Source organism: Drosophila virilis, chromosome X (genome assembly GCF_030788295.1).
Source record: "Drosophila virilis strain 15010-1051.87 chromosome X, Dvir_AGI_RSII-ME, whole genome shotgun sequence".
Classification (NCBI taxonomy): domain Eukaryota; kingdom Metazoa; phylum Arthropoda; class Insecta; order Diptera; family Drosophilidae; genus Drosophila; species Drosophila virilis.
Genome location: NC_091543.1, coordinates 25,741,730 through 25,763,271, shown reverse-complemented (window position 1 = coordinate 25,763,271; position 21,542 = coordinate 25,741,730). Strand labels below are relative to the sequence as shown.

Here is a 21,542-nt window from a genome sequence, read left to right as displayed (position 1 = left end):
GTTAATAGATATTTTAGAGAATCCAAGCTATATATGTGTATCCCCTTAGCAATTCCGCGCCTTGTTTTACAGCATGATTTATCGGTCAAAACAGTCGATTGTCTGCCGTTCTCTTAAAATGAAAGAAACACGTGTCGCGTGGCATACAAATAAATGTAAATTGGAGCACAATTTAGTAGCTTCTGTAAGACAATAAGACAGTTAACGTGCCCGCTTGACTGGGGCTGGCCACATATAAATAGCCAGCCCGATCCGTTGACAATCATCAACAACATAAGCTAGCTCCCGATAACAGCTGCAGTTCAAACCAAGTAGAATGATGTTGAAGCTTACAACTTGCTGGCTGCTGCTGGTCGTGCTGCTGGCTTCCGCCGAGGCAAACACGGGCGCCTCGACAGTGTGCGTGGGTCGCTGCCACATCCTGGATCTACATGACAAGCGAAGGGTGTGCACTCGGGATGCCAAAACGAATATGTGCACCAAGATGCTGCCCTGCCGGCTGCGCGAACGCAACTGCGCCCTCAGAAGTCTGGGCCTGCCGCCGCTCAGGGAGACCAGCCTCGGGCAGTGCGCCAATGTTGTTAGCAGCACCGGCACCGCTCGATGTGTGCTCATACCACGCCCCACCAAGCCCAGGCCCAACGTCAACATCAAGGTGCATGTGAGCTGCATTGACAAGGCCTGCAACAGGCAGACGCCCAACAGTTGCTGGCGCACCAGAGACGGGCGTAACCTTTGGCTGAGCCTCTGCGATGCCCGGGAGAGGAACTGCATCAACTGGAACAACCCACAATTGCAGCTGGTGCGCATCCACGATGTGCAGTGCCGCTCAAAGGCGCCCGTTATCAAGGGCTAGGCACGCTGACAACAACGATATCCGCACATGCATATATATTTTATATTTTATTATATACCAACTTGTCCCTTCTTTTTATTTCTTGGTTGCTTCGCATCAAATTCAAAGCGCTCGTAAATATTTCATAATGTTGCGACAATAAAAATAAATATCATTTTATGGCAGGCTCTTCTTTGTTCTGTTTTTATTCCTGTCTCTGCTGCTCCTATACCATGTTACCTCACCCCTCCCCAGCACTTGCCACAGCCGCTGGCCAGGCGCTGGCTCCTCGCATGACTTGGCCATAAATTTGCTGAGGCGCGTTTCAAGGCGCCAAGCCAAAAGCGGCAACTGAGCGGCCGGAGCGGACCAAGCGGCGTCGCAAATGTTCAATAAATTAAAATCGACTGCCATAAATTTCCATGTCAGTACATTAATTAAAAGCCCGTAATTCGCTTGGCCATGTCACAGGGCCCAGACTCCGCCCTGTCCAGTCCGTGTGCAGTCACCTGCTCAACCCCCCCGCCCACATGCCGGCTCAGTTGTAGCGGAAGTTTTGTAATTTAATGCAATTAAAAAGCCAAACAGTCCAAAAAGGAAAATGTGTTCATTTCATTTGAGGATAGAGGATCGCATAGCCACATCGCATACAAATCCTTAGACTTTTTTGACTGTCTATAGCTCAGATTTGGAACTATGCTAAGGCCGGGGCTGCAAAACTCAAACAAATTCTAATTGGTTCGAACCGACTGTTCAATAAAGCCTTCTAGATCAAGTCTGCTTAACCAAACCAGCTTAACTTAATTTATAACAAGAGATTCTAGTCGGGAACTCCCGACTGGGGGATACCCTGAACCCTCTTCTTCCAACATCAAATGCATATATATATATATTTTATTTTAGAAGCTATGTGTCAAGTTTTATCGATTGTTTGGAAACGTTGTAAGTTATCGATTATCGGAAACAAACTCGATCTGCGCGGGAACTCTTAGCATATACATCTTAAGTCAAGTTTCAAGTCTCTGGCTCTTATAGGTTCTAAGATCCTTGCGTTCATACATACGGACGGACAGACGGACGGACGGACAGACAGACGGACATGGCTAGATCGACTCGGCTATTGATGCTGATCAAGAATATATATACTTTGTGGGGTCGGAGATGTTTCCTTCTGCCTGTTACATACTGTTGGATTTTGCACAAATACAACATACCCTTATACCCTTTTTTAATGGGTTTAGGGTATAAAAAGCGAGTTTATCTAAGCTTGCTCTAACTTGTTTAGCACTATAATAAATATATGTACAGCTGCAGCATAAATTGAAAGTAAAATCACATGTGAGCCATTTTGTCATCTGCTTCAAACTTATCAATCACTTATTGAACATATCGCACTATTTATCGAACTGGTGTAGCTTGATTTTAAACTTTTAAAATGAGTCGCAGTTCGTGCAGCTGATTTTAGCTGGCTCTAGATCTTGATTTTTTTCGCTTTTTTTTTGCATTCGGAAATATATTCAGAGTCTCTTCGAGATAAATCATTTACGCTACGATGACCAACATTTCGTTCTCTGTCTGTTCTATTGTCTATTTGTAATTTAAATTGATTTAATATTTAATATTAATGTTAAATAAAAATCAAAATACGTATAATCAATAATAAAATAGCACTGGCAACTACGATCTGTGCTTTGAGCCCGCAACCTCGTAGCTTATCAAATGAATGAAATTTAGCTTCAGGTGCAGAGCCTTTAACTATTTCAGAGGAACATGGGAACGAAACGAACATTGGAGCCAGCGGCAAGCTTTATTTGGGGAAAGCTGTTGGCAACTCTGTGTGCCTCAAAATGGCTGTGCGTGTCGCCTTTTAAAATAGATTTTGTTGCTATCAAAGTGTGCATTGCACTTTGCGTTTCAGGATCGGCATACGTCTAGGCTGGTTATATTCATTTCAGAGCAAATCTCGTCGAGTTACAAGCTTAAATAACAGCGCTCCAATAAAATAAAAATTTATAAAAGGAAAACTTAAATTTGTTCATTTGTTTGGTTCAGAAGAGTTAAAGCAGCGTTACGTGAAGATGCGTCGGGCAGCTCAAAGCAAAGGCAACAATAGCGGAGAACCGTCATCCAAGAAGGAGAAGATGGACAAGAAGAGTGATAAGAAGGCCGGATCCAAGGCACCGCTGGCGCCGAACATTGCGAAGAAGAAGATAAAGACGCCCTCGCCGGCATCATCGGCCAGCAGCGATACCGACAGCGATTCCACCAGCTGCTCCAGTGGCTCATCGAGCAGCTCCTCCTCTTCATCGTCGAGCGAGTCCGAGAGCGACTCGGAAAGAAAGAAGCGCCGCCATCGCCGTTCACGAAAAACCAAATCTTCAAAAAACTCCAAGTACAAATCGAAGCGCAGCCGTTCGCGCAAGAGGGCTCCTGTGGTGGCGGCTGTGCCGACTCCTGTACCGCCGCCCCTGCCAGCTATTGTTCCTGCGCCAGTTCCACCGCCAAGCTCAACTCCAATGCCATTGCCAATACCATTACCCATACCAATACCAATACCAGTAACACCAACACCGAAGGCAGCTCCGCCAGCAATAGAGATTTGGTCACCGGTTCCCTGCTCCAAGCAGCGCGGCCGCACTCTCCATCGTAGCCGCTCTGGGCTGCCAGGCATTGAATCCAAGAGCGGGTGCAAGCACTCGACAAAGTCGCCAACTCCAAAATCCAAGAATAAATCGCCGCCAAAATCAAAATCAAAAGACAAGGACAAGAGCACAACTGCTGCCACAAAATCAAACAGAGAGCGCCAGCCGGCTGCACCCACAAAGTCCAAGGAGAAAGAGAAGGAAAGGGAGAGGCGCTCAGCGCAGCGGCCATCGTCGCGGGGAAAAGAAAGAGACAAGAACAGAGACAAGAGCTCAACAACCAAGGGCAAGGGTGTGGATAAGGCTTTGACTTTGGTTTCAGCCTCGACTTTAGCTTCGGCTTCAGTTGCCAGATCCGGATCTAAGGATAAGGAACATCGCCCATCGGCTTCAAGCAAGGACAAGGGGAAGCCAGACACTAAATCGCAGAAGAAAAAGGAAGAGACTTCATCATCCAAATCAGCCGCAGCAAAAGCAAAAGACAAAGACAAATACAAAGACAAAGATAAAGATAAGGACAAAGATAAAGATAAAGACAGAAAGTCTTCGTCGCGTTCAACCTCAAGAGACAGGCAGCGGCGCATGCTGTCCCGCGCAACCACAGTTCCAAGGGAGAAGCGCCACTATACCCCATTTCGTTCAGCTGAAAAACGCGTCTCGAGTCGCTCGACGTCGCGCTCCAGGAACTGGCGCTCGTTGTCACGCCCAACTCCCCGTTCCCGGGAAAGGCGCTCGATGTCGGACATAAGCGCTCGGATCCGCATTCGCCGCTCCCCGTCCTCATCGTCGACGCCATCGATGAGCTACCGTCGGCGTAGCCTGGACGGTACGCCGAGTCCATTGCGTTCTCATGATCACGATCTGAAGACCGTGCGCCTGCATATCAAGGGCCTGACACGGCAGGTGACCAAGTCGCATATCGTGGAGATCTTTGGCAGCTTCGGGCCCCTGACTAACGTTGACTTTCCCATAGATCACTTCTATCGCGGCGGATATTCACGTGCCGGACGTGGATTCGCATTTGTCGAGTACGCCAATCCCGAGGACTGCGAGTGCGCTCTTAAAAACATGGATGGCGGCAAGATCGATGGCCAGCGTATTGTTGTCTCCCCCTTCGAGAAGAGTATGCTCCGTTTTCCTATGCGTCGTCGTTATCCTTCGCCGCTCAACATTCGAAATCGCTTTTGAATTGGAATAGATGGGCGGCGGGCCAGAAAAATATTTATACTTTCCAAGCCCCTGTGTGTAAATCATTTGCATTTTAATTTCAATCCTCCGTCAAACAGAAACAATCCGTGTTGATTTTATATAAGGAATGACTGACAATAAAACAAATATCAAAATCAACTTTGATTCTGAATTATCGATACGGAATATCGACAGCTGAAGCTCTTTTCGAGTCAAAGTATTGACAGCTCGTATACAAAAGATAATTCTTCCACATGCCTATGCTCGCATTATTAACATGTATTTAGTATTAGATTTTGTAAGGACTAACCTATAAATACATTTTCCAAAGCAGATGTACAGTGAAAACTCTTCTGGGCGGACAGCTTTCGTCAAGATATTTTGTCTGATCAACCGGAGTCCTGATCCAAAATTATTTGAAAGAAAATATCCGCACAAGAACGGTGTTCGCCCAAAAAGAGTTTCCGTTAGAAGAGTTTTCACTGTATTCGTTTTAGACGTATATAAAAAAAGAAAATTATATTTAAGTAGGGATTGTATAATTAAAAGATATGACAGTTGCGTTTGCTAATCATTTTACTAACTAAATGCCTAATTTAAATTGATTATTTGTATGAGAATAATGTGAATCGGCAAAAGGTTATTATAGATTCCTTGCTATTCTAGGTTTTTTTTTTTTTTTTTTGTATATATATTCAATGGCGACTTTTATGGAACAACATATAAGATACTCACCTTAACCTATCTGTATCAGCTTTTATTTTGGAGCTGTCAGATAATTTAATGACAGTTGAAATTTTGTTTTTGAATTCTTGTAAACTTCGTCAATACACAAACGTAAACAATTTATAAATACTCGCGCGTGTAATAGGCTAGACTATGCCAAAAAGCTCGTGGGGCATTATTTCCATAGTCCATTGTTCGCACTCCAGAACCAAGCTTTCGTTTCTTCAGAGCTCCGTGGCACTGGTTTTCTGGTTTGTTGTTGTTGGCGTACTTTAACGCAATTATAGACACATATGTATGTATGTGCATAAGAAGTGCGCGAACTTTTCAATTAATTGCTATTAAAAACAATTTAAATATTTTATGGGGCCCCGTATTAACAGGTGATTCGAGCGAAGCCAGCTGTGCAAATATATAAATAAAAAAAAGTAACTACATGAATAAAGGAGCGAATAAAACTGTTTTAAAATCCAATATTGCATAATAGCCCGACCGCAAAATTACGCATTTTGTTAACGTTAATTTGTTATCGCGTATTTACTTTTATTTATTAAACAAACTTGATTGCGACTCGAGCATTGCACAATTGTTGCCATTAATTACAGCGCACGCATATTCATTTGCATTATCCTAATTTCTCGAATGACCTTATCGGCAGTGCCCGGCCGACGGTTACCCTGCACTCGAATTATTGTAACCCTAAAAGTCGACGCTAACTTAAATTGGCCTAAATGCCCCACAGCTCAACATCTGACCAACATATCTGCTAAATCAGACTTTCGCTTATAAAAATTGGGTTTCCCCCAATTATAGTCGTAAATACTTATCAGGTTAAGAAATAAATAATCGAAAAGGTTATTCTTCTAGGGAAGACATTTTCATTTGATCTTGGTATCTTCATATATGATATAGTGTTCTGTTCCACCCGACTCGGATATATGTACCGATTGGGCTGTTCAAACTTATAAAGAAACTAATCGGAGATTTAAATCTGTAATACCTTCTTCAAAGCTTGGAGCCATACTAGAAGTATCCATTCGGCATACCTGCTTTCACCATAGGCCTTGAGACTTGGTTTGATCTATGATCCGGGTGTCAATTGCGTACTATTCCATGCTCCAATTAAACTTGTAAATAGTCTTGGTGGTGCGGGTCCCGATCAGAGTCTTATGATCTGATAGTACGGGCACCCCAGAGCCCGCTGTCCGTCCGTTTCTGGGTTTCGGCCCATACAGCAGCTCTTTTAGTGATAGTGGCTTAAGACACTATTTTGTATAGAGCTTTTGCTGAATGCTGTGAGCCATAGATGGACAGAGGTCTTAGATAGATCTCCAGGGAAAATAATATGGAAGACCCATCCAAACAGTATTGGTTTTAATTGGAATGTATGCTCTAAGCCTGCAATAGGAACCGTGAACTTGAGCCATCGTGGCACAGGCTCACGTAGAGCCCTTTTCTTTAAAGGTATAAGAAGATATTATACAAGCAAATAGTTCAAATTTCAACAAATCCTCCATACATGAATATCAATTTTAACATCTCGCATATTAGCCGGACTTTTAACCTATCTCTTCTTTCTGAATCCCCTCCCTATCCGCAGCTGCCCTCGCGAGCACTCAGCTCCATGCAAAAGCTAACCGCCCTGGACTTTGACTACAACGAGATCGTGCGCATCGATGACTATAGCTTCTATGGACTACGAGTCTCCAAGCTGAACATAAAGGGCAATCGACTGCAGGGCATACCGGAGCACGGTTTTGCCGGACTGGAGGACTGCATGCAGGAGATCGACGTTTCGGAGAATGGATTGCGAACATTCCCGATGATGGCGCTGCGCAAGCTGGATCACCTGCGCATCCTGCGTCTGTCCAACAATAAGATATCCACATTCTATGGGGACATTCAGCTGGCCACAAACAATGCCTCGGCGGCAGCGGCAACAGCGGCCGCACTGCAGCTGCCCTCATTGATCCTACTGGATCTCAGCTCGAATCAGTTTAGTGAGATTGTCCACGATTGTTTTCGCGCCTTTCCGCAGCTGAAGACGCTCTCATTTTATGCCAACCAGATTGAGATCGTGCAGCCCGAGGCGTTCAGAAGCCTCAAGGAACTCATGTCGTTGGATATGTCGCACAATCGCATCATTACGCTAGATCCAAAGGTGTTCGACAAGAACAAGCGGCTCCAAACGGTCGATCTGAGTCACAATCACATACACGCCATTAGCGGTGTCTTCTCCAACCTGCCGCAGCTGCGCGAGGTCTTTCTGTCGGAGAACAATGTACTGGAGCTGCCGGCTGATGCCTTTACCAATTCAACGAACGTGGATGTTATCTACTTGGAATCGAACGGCATTTCGCACATTGATCCCAACGTCTTCAGCACTTTGGCCAATCTGGATCATCTCTATTTGCGGTCCAATTTTATACCGTTGGTGCCCGTCACTCTATTCGACAAGTGCACTAAGCTATCGTCGCTGTCGCTGGACAACAACGAGATTCAGGATCTGGAGATCGGCATGTTCCGCAAGCTGGAGCAGCTGCGCGAAGTACGGCTGCACAACAATCGCATTCGTCGTGTGCGGAAGGGCGTCTTTGAACCGTTGCCGGCGCTGCAGGAGCTGCACATTCAAAAGAATAACATTGAGGACATTGAGCCGGGCGCATTTCATACTCTGGCCAATATGCAGCACATTAATCTACAGGACAATCAACTGACCGTGCTGGAGGACATATTTCCAGAGCAGAACTCTTCGCTACTCTCCATACAGCTGGAATCGAACTATTTGCATAAAATCCATCAGCGCACTTTCCGGCAGCAACAGCGCATCCAGATCATGTGGCTGCGCGACAATCAGCTACTGAAGATCAATCGTTCGCTATTCGTGGACACACCGCATCTGGGCCGGCTCTACCTGAGCAACAATCACATACGAGAGATCGAGAAGGACACCTTTGTCAGCCTGGGGCAGCTCAAATTCCTCGATTTAAGTGGCAATCAGCTGAGACAGTTGCGGCGCGACTATTTCGCCACATTGCACAGTCTCGAGGAGCTGAACCTGGCGTACAATCAAATCGAAGCTATTGAGGGCTACGCCTTTAGCCGGATGAAGCAGCTCAAGTCGCTGGATCTGTCGCACAACCCGCTGGTGCAGCTGACACGCGACATCTTTCTGGATGAGCTGCCGCTGAGCACACTCAATTTGCGCAACACCTCGTTGCGCAAGCTGGAGCAGCACACTTTCAAGTCCATGCAGAATCTAAACGAGCTGAATCTCGAGCGCAATCAACTGAATCCGGCGGATATACAGAAGCTAGATGTGCCCAGTCTGCGTCGTCTGCACTTGTCCCACAACAACTTCAGTCATGTGGGCATCGGCGGCAGCCTTGGCGGCATTATGTCCGGCATGTTCGACAAGCTGCGCTCGCTGCAGCAGCTGTCCATGGCCAACTGCAGCCTGAACAGCATACCCGATCAGCTTTTTGCGAAGAACACGAACTTGGTGCGCATCGATCTGTGCGATAATCAGCTTACCGAGATGAACCGTAACATTTTCAACGGGCTGAACGTGTTCAAGGAGTTGCGTCTGTGCCGCAATAATCTGGTCGAGTTCCCACACATTGCACTGTACAATCTGAGCACGCTGGAGACACTGGATCTGGCCAAGAATCAGCTGAACTCCATTGACTTCTTTAAGCTGAGCGGCACCCTTAATCTGAGGCAGCTAATACTTCGGGATAATAAGATCAGCTCGCTGAGCGGCTTCAATGCAGTCAATCTGACGCAACTGGACAATGTGGATCTGAGTGGCAACCTGTTGCTCTCGCTGCCGGCCAACTTTCTGCGTCACTCGATCAACCTGCAGCGCGTGGATCTGTCCAGCAATCGGTTCCTGCAGATACCCAGCTCGGCGCTCTCGGATGTGTCCATACCGCGCTTGTCCTGGCTTAATTTGACTGGCAATCCGATAAATAAGATCTATACGGTCAAGGAGGAGCGTTACCTGTATCTGAAGGAGCTGTACATTTGCCAGACGAACCTGTCCATACTCACATCCAAGGACTTTGAAGCCTTTCAGGCGCTGCAGCATCTGCACTTGATCAACAATCGGATAACGCGTATCTCGCCCGGCGCATTTAAGACATTAACCAATCTGCTCACCCTGGACATCAGCGTCAATGAACTGGAAATGCTGCCCAAGGAACGTTTGCAAGGTCTGCGGTTGCTGCGACTGCTCAACATATCGCACAATACGCTCAAGGATCTGGACGAGTTCAGTGGCGACTTGGGACAACTGCAAACGCTGGACCTGAGCTTCAATCAGCTGGATCGCATCTCCAAGAAGACGTTCCGCAATCTGCACAGCCTTACGGAGCTGCTGCTGATGGGCAATCGCATGACGGCGCTCTCCAACGATGGCTTCCGCTATCTGCGCAAATTGCAGCTGCTTGATCTGCGCAAGAACTATTTTGAGCTGGTGCCGTTGGAGCCGCTGAGGCCACTCGAAACGAATTTGCGTTCTTTGAAATTGGAGGGTAAGTAACAGTTCGGAAATTCAGTCTGCGCCTAATTAGCTGCTTATTTCTCATCGTAATTTTCATCCGTATTTTCTCCGCACACTCACACATACACGCACCCATAGAGAATCCACTGCATTGCACCTGCGATGCACAAAAGCTCTGGGAATGGCTGCGGGATCATCGAAAATGGTCGCTCTCGCCAACGGGCGGCGATAACATTAATTATCTGAGGTGCGAACACCCAACGGAGCTGCGCGGCAAGGTGTTTGGCCGCATGGAGCCGCAGCAATTTTGTGATGCCCCATTAATACCAAAAATGGCCATACAGGACATACAGCCATATTCGGTGGTCGTTTCCTGGCAGAGTCGTGACCATTTGGGCCTCACTGGCTTTGAAATTGTTTACCATGCCACCGGCGATGGACTCATTGCGGCCCCAACCGACCGCGACGAGACCAGAGGCCGTGATAATCACCGCGAACGCGAGCCCGGAATGGAAATGGAACGGGACCGAGACCGAGACCGAGACCAGGACAGGCACCGGCAAGGTGTGCGCCAGCGCGAGCGAGAGAGGGACAGGGACGTGGACCGAGACCAAGACCGGGAGTTTGAACGAGACAGAGATAGAGAGCATCTCTCGCAGTTTGCTGCTACGGATGAGGTGAGTGGCCAATGATTGCTCAAACAAACAACAGACTGACACTGGACGCGCCAAATTTGACAGAAATTCGATGATAAATACTCGATGCTGAATCTGAGCTGACCATCCGCCGTCATTTGAGCTGGCCAAGTTTGCCTTCTGGCCCCTAATTTTCTTTTAATAAACGCTTAATCAACGCTTAGAGGGCTACAGGGTGGTTGGCGGCGGATAAGAGCCATGTGGCCTCGTTCGATCGGCAATAAACTGCGCAACTTTGTGCATACAAAATTTAATTTAAGCAACACGTCGCCCCGGGTCCTCAACTAACTAAGATGCCAGACATAGCACAGTGGGCCAAGCTGCACGAAAATGTGTATAAAAATCGATTGAAAGTTGGAAAAACAACGTCAATGGAAAACATGTAACAGCCAGGAGCTTAAATAGCGTTATAAATATATTTTTTGAATAGAGCAATCGAAGCGTTAGGAAAGAAAATCGGTTGAGCTTTTTAGTGTTGGTAATCGCAATTCTGCGCCTCTGCAGATGATCATAGAGTAATAAACATATATATGTTAATTACTCTATGGTAGATGACAAATGACAGATCTTAGCTAAAATAATAAGTAATCATAAATAATATTGTGTAGAGCAAGCCAACTTATCGCTTAATTATCGCAATCGAGCGAGCTTTCTAGTGTTGGAAATCGCTCAAGTTATTTAATTATTCAGCTTGGTTTTTAAAGCTTCTGCTATTGACTGCTCAAGCAATAATTGATATTTTAATTTATTAACGTATGTTTTTGCCGTTAAGTTTTAACAAAATAAATAAATTGGAAGCTAGCGTGACCCCATTGTCCGGTTCAGTTAGTCAAATTGCAGCCGCAGGCCGCGAGAGAAAATTTTAATAAAAACGACACGACGATGATGACGAGTATCGGGGTGTGGGTATACTGAGGTTGAGGTTGGCAACGCAATAATAATCTTGAAACTTGGTTAATTTATTCCACAGATACACGGCAAGCGGCTAAACGGCACGGCCAGCTCGACAAAGCTAACGAAATTGAGCCCCAACACGCGCTATCACATCTGCGTCATCGGCACTGGTAATTGGCTCTCAGAGCCTTTGGCCAATGCGCTTCAAAGGCTGCACTACAATGAGACGCGAGACGAGCTGCTGCTGTCCATGACCGGTGGCGCCTCTGCCTATGCTGGTGGTGGTGGGTTTGGGGATGTGGCCGCCCTGCCATCACTGCCGGACAACTATTCGCCGTATCAGCACCTGAGCGGTGCGGTCGAGGAGCTGGAGCAGCAGGCATTGATAGAGAACAGCATTGTAACGGACAAAGCGCTGCACGAGGTGCTTAAAAACTCGCACATCTCGGCCTGCACGGACGTACAGACGCTGGACTCAACGCCCAGCCTCATTACCGATGAGAATGGCCTGTCCAGCAACGGCTTTATACACTCGATATTGACACGACGCCTGGGCCTAATTGTCGGCTGCTGTTTGGGCATTATAGTATTCATAGTGATGATATCGGTGCTTAGTTACGTGAAGCTCAAGAAGCAGCGCATCGAGAACGCCAAGCGACAGGCGGCTATGCCACCAGAGTACATCTCCTATCGTCACTTCTCCATACCCAACGAGGAGCTCACCAGAACCGCAGCGAATGTGAACAGCGCCGCAGCTGCGGCAGCAGCTGCCTCTGCGGCATCAGCCCCATCAACTGCTGCACACAACATGTCCAGCGTGCCAAGCGGCATCAGCGCACATATAAGCGGCACGAGCCTGAGCACCGGCACCACCACCACTACGGCCACAACGCCCATTGGTGGTGTACCCTTGCCCATGGCCAAGTCGGGCAGTCGCAGTCCCATTGTGGGCATAGCGGGTCTCGTTGTGGAGAACGGCGATACCGCCGCCGCCGTCGGCAATGTTGTTGCCGTCTCCACCGTCTCGCCGGCAGCAGGAAACGCACACAACAATCACAGTCACAACCATCACCAAGCAGCGCATCGTCCAAACAACGGCGCCATTGGGGGTTATATGGCCGCAGGCGTGGTACTCAATACGAATCATCTAAGCGTCTGTTAGTCACACTAGCTACTCAAAGCCATCTCTTTTTTTTTCAAATTATTCAAATGCATTCGAATTTGAGAGCCCTTTTCAAAGAGCTCCCACTTACGACCTGTGCATGTTGTCTATTATGCTGAAGTTCAATCCGAATGGCCATCAAAAATGGATACACTCCACTCCACATTGTCAATGTCACCAGGAATGTGTGCAGCAATAACCTATCCAATCATGCCAGCAGCATATACAGTGATATGCAGTACTCAAAAGGTTACTCGATTCAACATAATTCATTTTACCACACTGGCTCGCCTGTGGCAGACCTCAATATGTGTGTCGCTGCACTCTCTGTTGATCTGCGAAACACTCCCACTCTCGATTCGCACAATTTCATATTTCATGCGGCATTCAATTCATTTACCATGAAAACTTTTTCAATCAGAGAAAATGCCAAAGCATTTTTTATGTTTTCAATGTGGCCCAAAATGCATTTAATTTATGAGTAAAAAAATAAAACCCAACTACCAAAAAAAACAAAAAAAAAAAAATCAAAAAAAAAAACTAGGTTAGTGATAATAATCATCATGATGCGTTCAACGTTCGTTTAGTTATGACAATTTAAAAAAATAGAGAAGAACATCCAAAAGAAGAATAACAAACAATAATACACACAGTAAACGATTTTCAATGTAAATAAAAGTTGAAACAAAATGAAAACTCAGCTCACAAGCAAATGGAAAAAAAATGAAATACATAAATAAGAAAAATCTGTTTTTAGAGTAATGATAAATATATTGAAATAAAAGTAACTATGAAAAATGTCGGAGATAAATCAAAAAGCCAGTTACATATGTGTGTACATTGCGTCGCTACATATGCATGTGCATATGCTTATGCATATGTATGCATGTAGTATTCATAAGCACGGACACAACTCTGTAATCAATGTTGTTGTTTTTTTTTTGAGCCCAAAAAAACTTAGATTTAATCAATGGAATTTTTTTTGAAAGCAGCGCGGTAAGTAAGAATCACTAAGCAAATAGAAACAAAAGTAAATGAAAAATGAATGAATATAATTATCTCTACGCGTAGCATCAAACTGCAAGAGAAACATATTAACTAATTAATAAACTAATTAAAAAAAAATTTAATGAAATTAAGTAAGTGCAAGCGACATGCAAAACTGTTGGATAAAACTCAAAGAGTTTCATTTTTAAAATGCAAAACTCGTTTCTTTCTTTTCACTTGAATTTAACTTGTATTTATAATTTTCCTAATACAATAAATACATAAACAATTTTTTTTTAAATATTACTAATAAATAAATAACTTTAGCGTTAGTCAAAGATTTAGCTATAATATAAACAAATACAAACATGAATGCATATTATATTTAAGAAAAACAAACATATTTATGTGACAAAGAGCTGCGTAGTATACCAATTACTTTATAGCCAGCAAAAAATGCAAAATGCAAGTCAAGTGTAAACAAAAAAAAAAAAAAAGAAAGATGAACAATGAAATCATAAAACCATTTATGGCAAAAGTGCAAAAATTCATATAATGGCAAAATCAAACACACACACACACAAAGGCAAATAATGCTAGCAAACTAACCATAAGCCAAAGAAAAGATATAAAGAGACAAAAAACAAATCAAATCAAAAGAAATGTCTAATTTATGCATAGTCCAGTTTCGTATAGCCCCCCACCAGCACTCCCCAGCAAATGTGGGTGTAGGCAACCCATTCATGTGTTTGTTTTTAACTGAAACAGCCTATGCTTGAGTTTAATAAAAACTGCATTACAATAGCTAATTTATATGCATATAAACAAATATGTGTGTGTATGGGCATTTTGTGAGCTATGTGCTATGGCTATCAGAACAGGAAGACCCGATATATAGGGGCTGGATTAAGAAAACTAATTCGAAATAGCTGCGCGTAATGCCAAATGCAAATCAAAATCAAAAATCAAACTTAAGAATATAAATGCAAGAAACAAAAATAATAAATAAATGAAAAATAAAAAATTATATGAGTATCTACGCGTTAACGAAGCTTTTCAGATGCTCTGCGGTGTATGTGCGTGTGTGTGTGAGTGAGTGTGTGTGTATTAGCTATGCCCTCTGAGCTGCGGGCTTAGCGACATTGATATCCCTCGCCAGGATTACATGCACACACACATACACACGCACACATATTCACAAAATAGTTCTAGTCTTATGTAGAACCTGAAAGGCAAATGCAAACAGAATTCACAAAACAAATGCAATAAATGAAATTATTATTAACAAAATAAATATTGTATTGAAAGCAACAAGAACTAAAGTATAAATAAATGACAAACGAAATTTAACAATAAATTATTAGAGAAATTTGTGCTTTATCTCAAAAGGAACTGGGCTTCATTCGAGTGCTTCCCTTCAGTCCTGTCTGCTGTTCGATGCACCCTCTACCTTCCCCCTAACCCAATCCTGCAGATATCAACTAAGTTGTGGTTTTTAACATTTAAATATATTTTTTCTAAAATATTAATTAAATGGACATTTCCGCTGACTTGAGCACGTATTCTCATCAACGGCATTAAATGCAATGCGGAATTTTAATTAGGCTCGCAAATATTCACACGCACACACACTTGCACTTCCACAGAGCAAGGGAAAAGTTGAGCTAACACAGCGGGTAGGGCTGAGGGGCAGAGGCGCGTGCACCTGCGGCATGCTCAATACAGGGCTGCAGCAAGAACTGTGCATGGGCATGTGTGTGTGTGTGTCGTCAGAACTCTGTATGCAACAGAACTCGCCTCAAAATGAAGCGAGCAACTACACCATGACTGAAACACACACACACACAGACATTCTGTCGGTCCGCACCAAAGTTGATTTAATGCCAGCTTCTTTTGCTTTATTCACACTAATACCGGCACCGCCAGCAATTTTAGGCACTAATGACATTACCTGAAGTCGCGAATTAAGCGTTAGACAAGTCCCGAGCGAAATATCAACCGAAATGCGAATGTCCTTGCAGACGGGTTACATAATTTAAATTCACAAACGAATTTATTTGAATTTGGATATTCTCAAGAAAAAATAAAAAAAAAACAATGGTACGATAAATGCATATATCATGGTATATGCATATAACATGGTATATAATAAATGCCCCATTTAATTCCTATATATAAAACTGAGAACAGTTTCACACTTTATACATTATACTTTATTTATACTTTTGGCAAAATGAAACCCTTTTCGATGGAAAAGGCTGCTCAAAGGTTGGATATACGAATGTTTTTTTCGGGCCACCCAACAAAACTAAAATGGAAGTACATTTCAACTTTTGGTTCTTGATTTGATGGACTTCCAACTCAGTTTCAAATATCTATGTTAATTATAAGTTTAGCTTCAAATTTTACTAGGTTGAGAATGCACGACCGGAAATTACCAGATAGTTAATTGTATATAGCTTCCGACTCAAAATATTCTATTGTTAATGTTGAAGCAACTCACGTAGCCAGCTAGTTGCAATGTGCAACCGCATGCAGCACCGCTTCCAATGTAAATTGGCTAGTAAACTGAGATGTTCCCACAAGGATGTTAGCTCTTTGCCCAAAGTGAGTGACGATGCTACAATTGAAGCAGGAGCAGCTGCAGCTACAGCAGCTGTCTAGGCAGTGGGCGGTGCTTCCATTTGCATTACTTGCAACAATAAGTAGGTAGCTAAGTAAGTTGCTTCATTAAAACAAACTTTAATTGGCAAAATTTCCTCCTGCCGGCCGCTCCGCCTCACGTGAGTGTGAAGCTGTGTGTATGTGTGTGTACGTGTATGCGTGTGTGTGGGTGTGTATTTGGAGAGAAAGAAAGTTACATGACAATATCGACATCCCGACCATTTACTGCTGCACTCAACTAGGAAAACACTTTGTTGGTCTTGAGGGCGAATCGCAACTGTAACTGTGACTGCGACTGCGACTCGCAACGACCACAACTCGTGTCAAGTTACGTCAAGTCAAGTCGTCATTGTCGTCCTCTTCGTCGTCAGCGTCATCTTCATCATCATCATCATCTTGACGACGTGGATGTCAACAGTCTGTCTGGGCCGTCGCTGCGGGTTCCACTTAATTGCATGGCACGGACAAGGACATGGATGACATGGCACATCAAGAGTAAACGGGAGTATTATTGCATACCCTTTACCCAACAAATATAATTCGAGCTTAACTAAAGTTGAGTCTATGCGCCTAGCAGACAGAAAACAACCCATTTCGATGCTATCTGTGTGCTCCGAAGAAGGAGTTTGACAGACTAATAATATTTTGAAGATAGTCCCTTGATTTATGTTACACAAATATATTGAAATATAATTTCATTATTCTAAAAATTTCTGGCAACACAAGGGACTACAAATGGGTGGGGCCAATTAAGTATAGGGCATCATCAAGTAGCAATCGCATCATTCAAAGTACCTATTAATTGCAACTGTGTGGGTAGTAAAATTGAAAATCCTCACAGGACACTCTTTACACAGGAGCCTATGGGTTGTTACAGCCAGAAATCGCATCGCGTCGCTTGACTCTTTTGGATTTCTTAAATTAAAAATGTATTTTATCGACGAGTAAAAAATATTTGTGCAGGACAAATAGGGCATGAATCAGCGTCACATAACTTGCCCCATAACTGAAGTATCCTATGTGAAAATAACAATAGCAAGAACAAGAGCTGCTGGCAAAATGATGCCAAAACAATACAGAAGCCGACAACAGAAAATAGAGAGGGGAAACAAGCGGAACATATTTTTCACATGAACACCGCAAAACTATTGAAAATTACTATAAACAGCTTCGGCAACCGTATGGAATGGACTTGGCTGGCCATCAACAATAACAACAAGAACAACAACAACAAGAACAACAACAAGAACAACAACAATAACAATAACAAGCATATTTGAAACTGAAACTGACCACCACCCAGTCGATTTATGAACGTCGATTTGTGGAAAAGAGCCGAAAAAAAAAGAAGAAAAAGAATATTAGACAAACAAACTGTGGACCGAAAAGTTTTTCCATTAAATCAATGAAGCGCACAAAATATTCGCGCCAACGATATTATCAAGTCGATGGAACGAGTTTCTCTATAAGTCATTGAAGCTGCGCACGCCTAATCCCAAAGTAGTCAAAACTTTTGATTTGCCCTACATATATATTGGGCAGGTCAGCATTTTTTCCGCATAGAAAGCGTGGAATTATATAAAATATATCATTAATTGATGGGCTGGCCACGCAGAGGCAGAGCAGACGAATCCATGTTGACAAGTGTTAAGGGATACAAAATGCATTCATGCGGCTGCAGACAGGCATCCGATTTAGCTAGGTACAAATGCTGGTTGGGGAATACTCTACCCCTCCCCAATGCCTGTGCCGCTTTCCAGTTCCGGACTAGCGAGATATATATATATAAATATATGTATATATATATATATATATATATATATGTATATATATGTATTTATATTCATATGGATGCATTTTATGTATGATGACAGCTCGATTTTTGTAGTTTTTACACTTTTTACTAACAAAAAATATTAAAAAATAAAATGCACCAAAAGTTGCGGAAAACATTTGGAAAAAATAGAACAAAAACAAAAAGCCAATTGCTGGCTAGTGGCGGGTCAGCTTCACCAACATGGCGTCACAGAGCTGCGGTGTGAGACGTGTGGAGCTGTGCACAAAGACAGACGATGGAGATGGACGGACGGACGGACAGACGGACAGACGGACAGACGGACAGACAGTCAGATAGGCGGACAGTCGGACTGTGACAGTGGCGACGCGAGGGCAATGAATGGCCACATGACAAAACATACGCTCTGTGTATAAATTTTTGTCATAAATTTCGTTTGGAGGCCCTTGGCAGCTTTTTGTATGAATTCTTTTTTTCTATTTTTTTTTTTGCTAGTTTTTTATTTTGATATACACGAGCATTCTGAATGTTGTTCACTTTGCCATTTTGTATGAGCTTGGGGTGTTAAAAGTGTTGCCAAAAAACGGAGTTATTAATTGAAATTCGCATAAACTAATTGCGCAATTTACCCGAGCCAAGCAAAGTGTTGTCCATGCAAATATTGAAGAAAGCAAAAATAGAGCACATCATTTTTATTGTTAGCAGATGTTAAAATGCGACAATTTGTATAGAGATTGTGCAGCAGATGAACGAGTTGTACAAAGTAAAAAAGAAGGGATTAACTAATATTTCTTTAAAGAAATCGCCGATCACACCCTGTATTCATGAGAATCGCATAGTCGCGCAATAATAAGAAATAAGAGTTTCTACACGGGAGCTCCCGACTAGGGGATACCCTGAACCCTCTTCTTCCAACATCAAATGCATATATATATTCTATTTTAGAAGCTATATACCAAGTTCGGAGTCTCTAGCTCTTATTATTTACCAAAATTGCCCAAAAAACAGGATATCGATATCGATTTTTATCGATTGCTTGGAAACGGAGTAAGTTATCGATTATCGGAAATAAAGTCGATCTGCGCGGGCACTAGGAGCACCTACATCTAATTTCAAGTCTTTAGCTCTTATAGGTTCTGAGATCCTTGCGTTCATACATACGGACGGACGGACGGACGGACAGACAGACGGACATGACAAGATCGACTCGGCTATTGATGCTGATCAAGAATAAATATACTTTATGGGGTCGCAGATGCTTCCTTCTGCCTGTTACATACATTTGGATTTCGCACAAATACAATATACCCTTATACCCATTTTTAATCGGTTCAGGGTATAAGAAGAAAGAATTTGTTTTTGTCACTGTGTGTACTTAATAAGATATGTTCACTTATGAGAACTGCATAGTAGGGCGTTATTTGAGAAACGATTATATTAAATATACAGCGAGAAAGTTGTTAAGTAAATTTGGACTGCGTTTGAATTAAGATAATATAGATGACAGGAATTACTGGGCCTTGCCCGGGTGAAGCTCTTATCCATAGAATTTATTTTTCAATGTAATGAGCTCCCTCGCCCACGCCCTTAACACATAGGTACCTCCACAAATGCACGATTTGAATTGAATGGTTTTCAATCAAAGATTATGTGTTGGGTGTCTTCAGTCGTGCCAAGGACATTCGACGCTGTAGCCGAATCGCTTTAGATAGCTCCGAAAGCACATGTGACCAGATGGGAGCTGAGTGAATGTGTGTACGTGTTTGTCAGTTAAAATACAAAAAAAAAACATTAGTGGATTATCAGGAAACACGCTGTGCTGATACCCCATCAAGGGAATAGCCACTGTGTCTTTGACAAGGAAATTCCATTAAAAATGAAAGTTTTAAATTTCAGAAAGCAGAAGCAACAGCAGCAGCAGCAGCTACTGTAGCAGCAGCATCGGCGGCGGCAGTAAATCAACAGAAACTGCAAAATAAACCACAACCAGCTAAAGACAACAGCAACAAATGAGCAACAACAGCAACAATAAAAGCAAGCAACAGCGTGCCAGTTATTGTTATTGTTAGTGCCTGTGCTGGTGGAATTGTTGTTTGTTGTTGTTTCTCTGGCTGCTGCTACTGCTGCTGTTTTTATAGCTGCTTACAGTTAAAACGGCCAACAGACTTACAACACAGATAGCAAAGTTGGTAGCTCAGCTAACGTGAAAACACAAACAGAAGCTGCCCGTCTTGTGATAAATGACCACTCCATAAATTTTTATTTCTACTCAACTCAATCTCAAGCTCAATCTTTTGCTGCTGCTGCTGCTGCTACTGCTGCTGGTGCAGGTGGTGCCGTTGGTCAGTTTTATGGGCGCTGCTTCTGCTGCGGAAAGCACTCTTCTTTTGGGCCATGATTGCGCACAGAATCCACACAGCAAAAGTCCGCCTTAAGCCCCAGCAAAATTGTTTGTCTGCCATTCTGATGGGCAGCATCTACTGGGATTCCCATTGGCACGAGCTGAAAAGAACGCATGCAAATTGATTGCATTGCCAGGTGAGCGGATGACAGTGACAATGATGAGCATCAGTAGCTGGACGATGTCGACGGGCGCATAGATAAGCAGCCAGCGGTGTCATCAAATAGGGCGCAAATAAATTAAAGCATTGTCAGCAAAGCCAGCAACATCGTCAACATCATCATCATGCCCAAACTCATCGGTATCTGGATCTCAGGCAGATGCTGATGAGCTGTAAATTGATTTTTTGCGGCCCTTTCAATATCTAAAATCTACTCAAAATTGTCGGAGAAATGTATTACAAGTCCTAATCAGAGATTTTGTGAAAATGCTAAGCAGCAGAGATAGAATTAAGCTAACGATCAAGTCTATAATCCAATATAAAAAATGTTGATATGCAAAATCATCTGAGATCTCTTAGTGTCGATATTATTGTATCTATAAATGTTTCTACTAATGGCTATGAGTCTAAAATAAAAAATAAATATATAAAATAGGCAATGGTATCTACGACATACAAAAATTGCCCCTAAACATATATATTTAATAAAAAATATCTAATAGCTGAACCTGATAGCCATTTGAAATGCAAAACTAACATTAAGCTGCAAGGAAAAGCAATAAGTTAAATTGAAATGAAAGTTTCTTTGATATATGCAAAATATATCCATGAATGTGCAGCCTAAAAACCTAATAAATTTTTAAATCTACAAAATAAAAACAAATGATAAACTAGGCGTAATCGTATGTTATTTCTCGCCAAATGGAATTTCTCTTCAGGCTCTATAAAATTGATGAAATTTTCATTTTTAACCTTTAGCTTAAGGAAATAAAATGTCTGCAAATTTATGAGCTCTTTATATGTATTTCTGTTGCGTAGCCCAATCGGAAGGGGCCAAAAGTGCCCAGTTCCAAGGACAAGGACACCTTCAAGTCACTGTCACTGTCAC

At 43.1% G+C, this 21,542-nt stretch overlaps 3 protein-coding genes across 10 annotated transcripts in view; all 3 read left to right on the top strand.

The window, feature by feature from the left end:
* The window catches only part of LOC6631824 (chaoptin), a 209,995-nt gene extending 195,801 nt beyond the window's left edge, over positions 1–14,194 (top strand). For all 8 annotated transcript variants that reach the window (XM_070211380.1, XM_032440214.2, XM_070211378.1 and 5 more), the window contains 3 exons: positions 6,992–9,926; positions 10,034–10,572; positions 11,561–14,194. In XM_070211380.1, the coding sequence (XP_070067481.1) occupies positions 6,992–9,926; positions 10,034–10,572; positions 11,561–12,646 (4,560 nt within the window). In that variant the 3' untranslated portion in view covers positions 12,647–14,194. The remainder of the gene's footprint in view (positions 1–6,991; positions 9,927–10,033; positions 10,573–11,560) is intronic.
* Positions 255–1,020, top strand: LOC6631822 (uncharacterized). Its single transcript, XM_002055158.4, has one exon. It carries the CDS (start codon positions 317–319, stop codon positions 854–856), a length of 540 nt encoding a protein of 179 aa, XP_002055194.3. The 5' UTR covers positions 255–316; the 3' UTR covers positions 857–1,020.
* On the top strand, positions 2,782–4,837 carry LOC6631823 (peptidyl-prolyl cis-trans isomerase G). The gene has a single exon (XM_002055159.4). It carries the CDS (start codon positions 2,914–2,916, stop codon positions 4,663–4,665), a length of 1,752 nt encoding a protein of 583 aa, XP_002055195.1. The 5' UTR covers positions 2,782–2,913; the 3' UTR covers positions 4,666–4,837.
* Positions 14,195–21,542: the final 7,348 nt, after the last annotated feature.

Coding starts and splice junctions, on each gene's coding strand:
- LOC6631822 (XM_002055158.4), top strand. CDS start 317: ATGATGTTGAAGCTTACAACTTGCTGGCTGCTGCTGGTCGTGCTGCTG.
- LOC6631823 (XM_002055159.4), top strand. CDS start 2,914: ATGCGTCGGGCAGCTCAAAGCAAAGGCAACAATAGCGGAGAACCGTCA.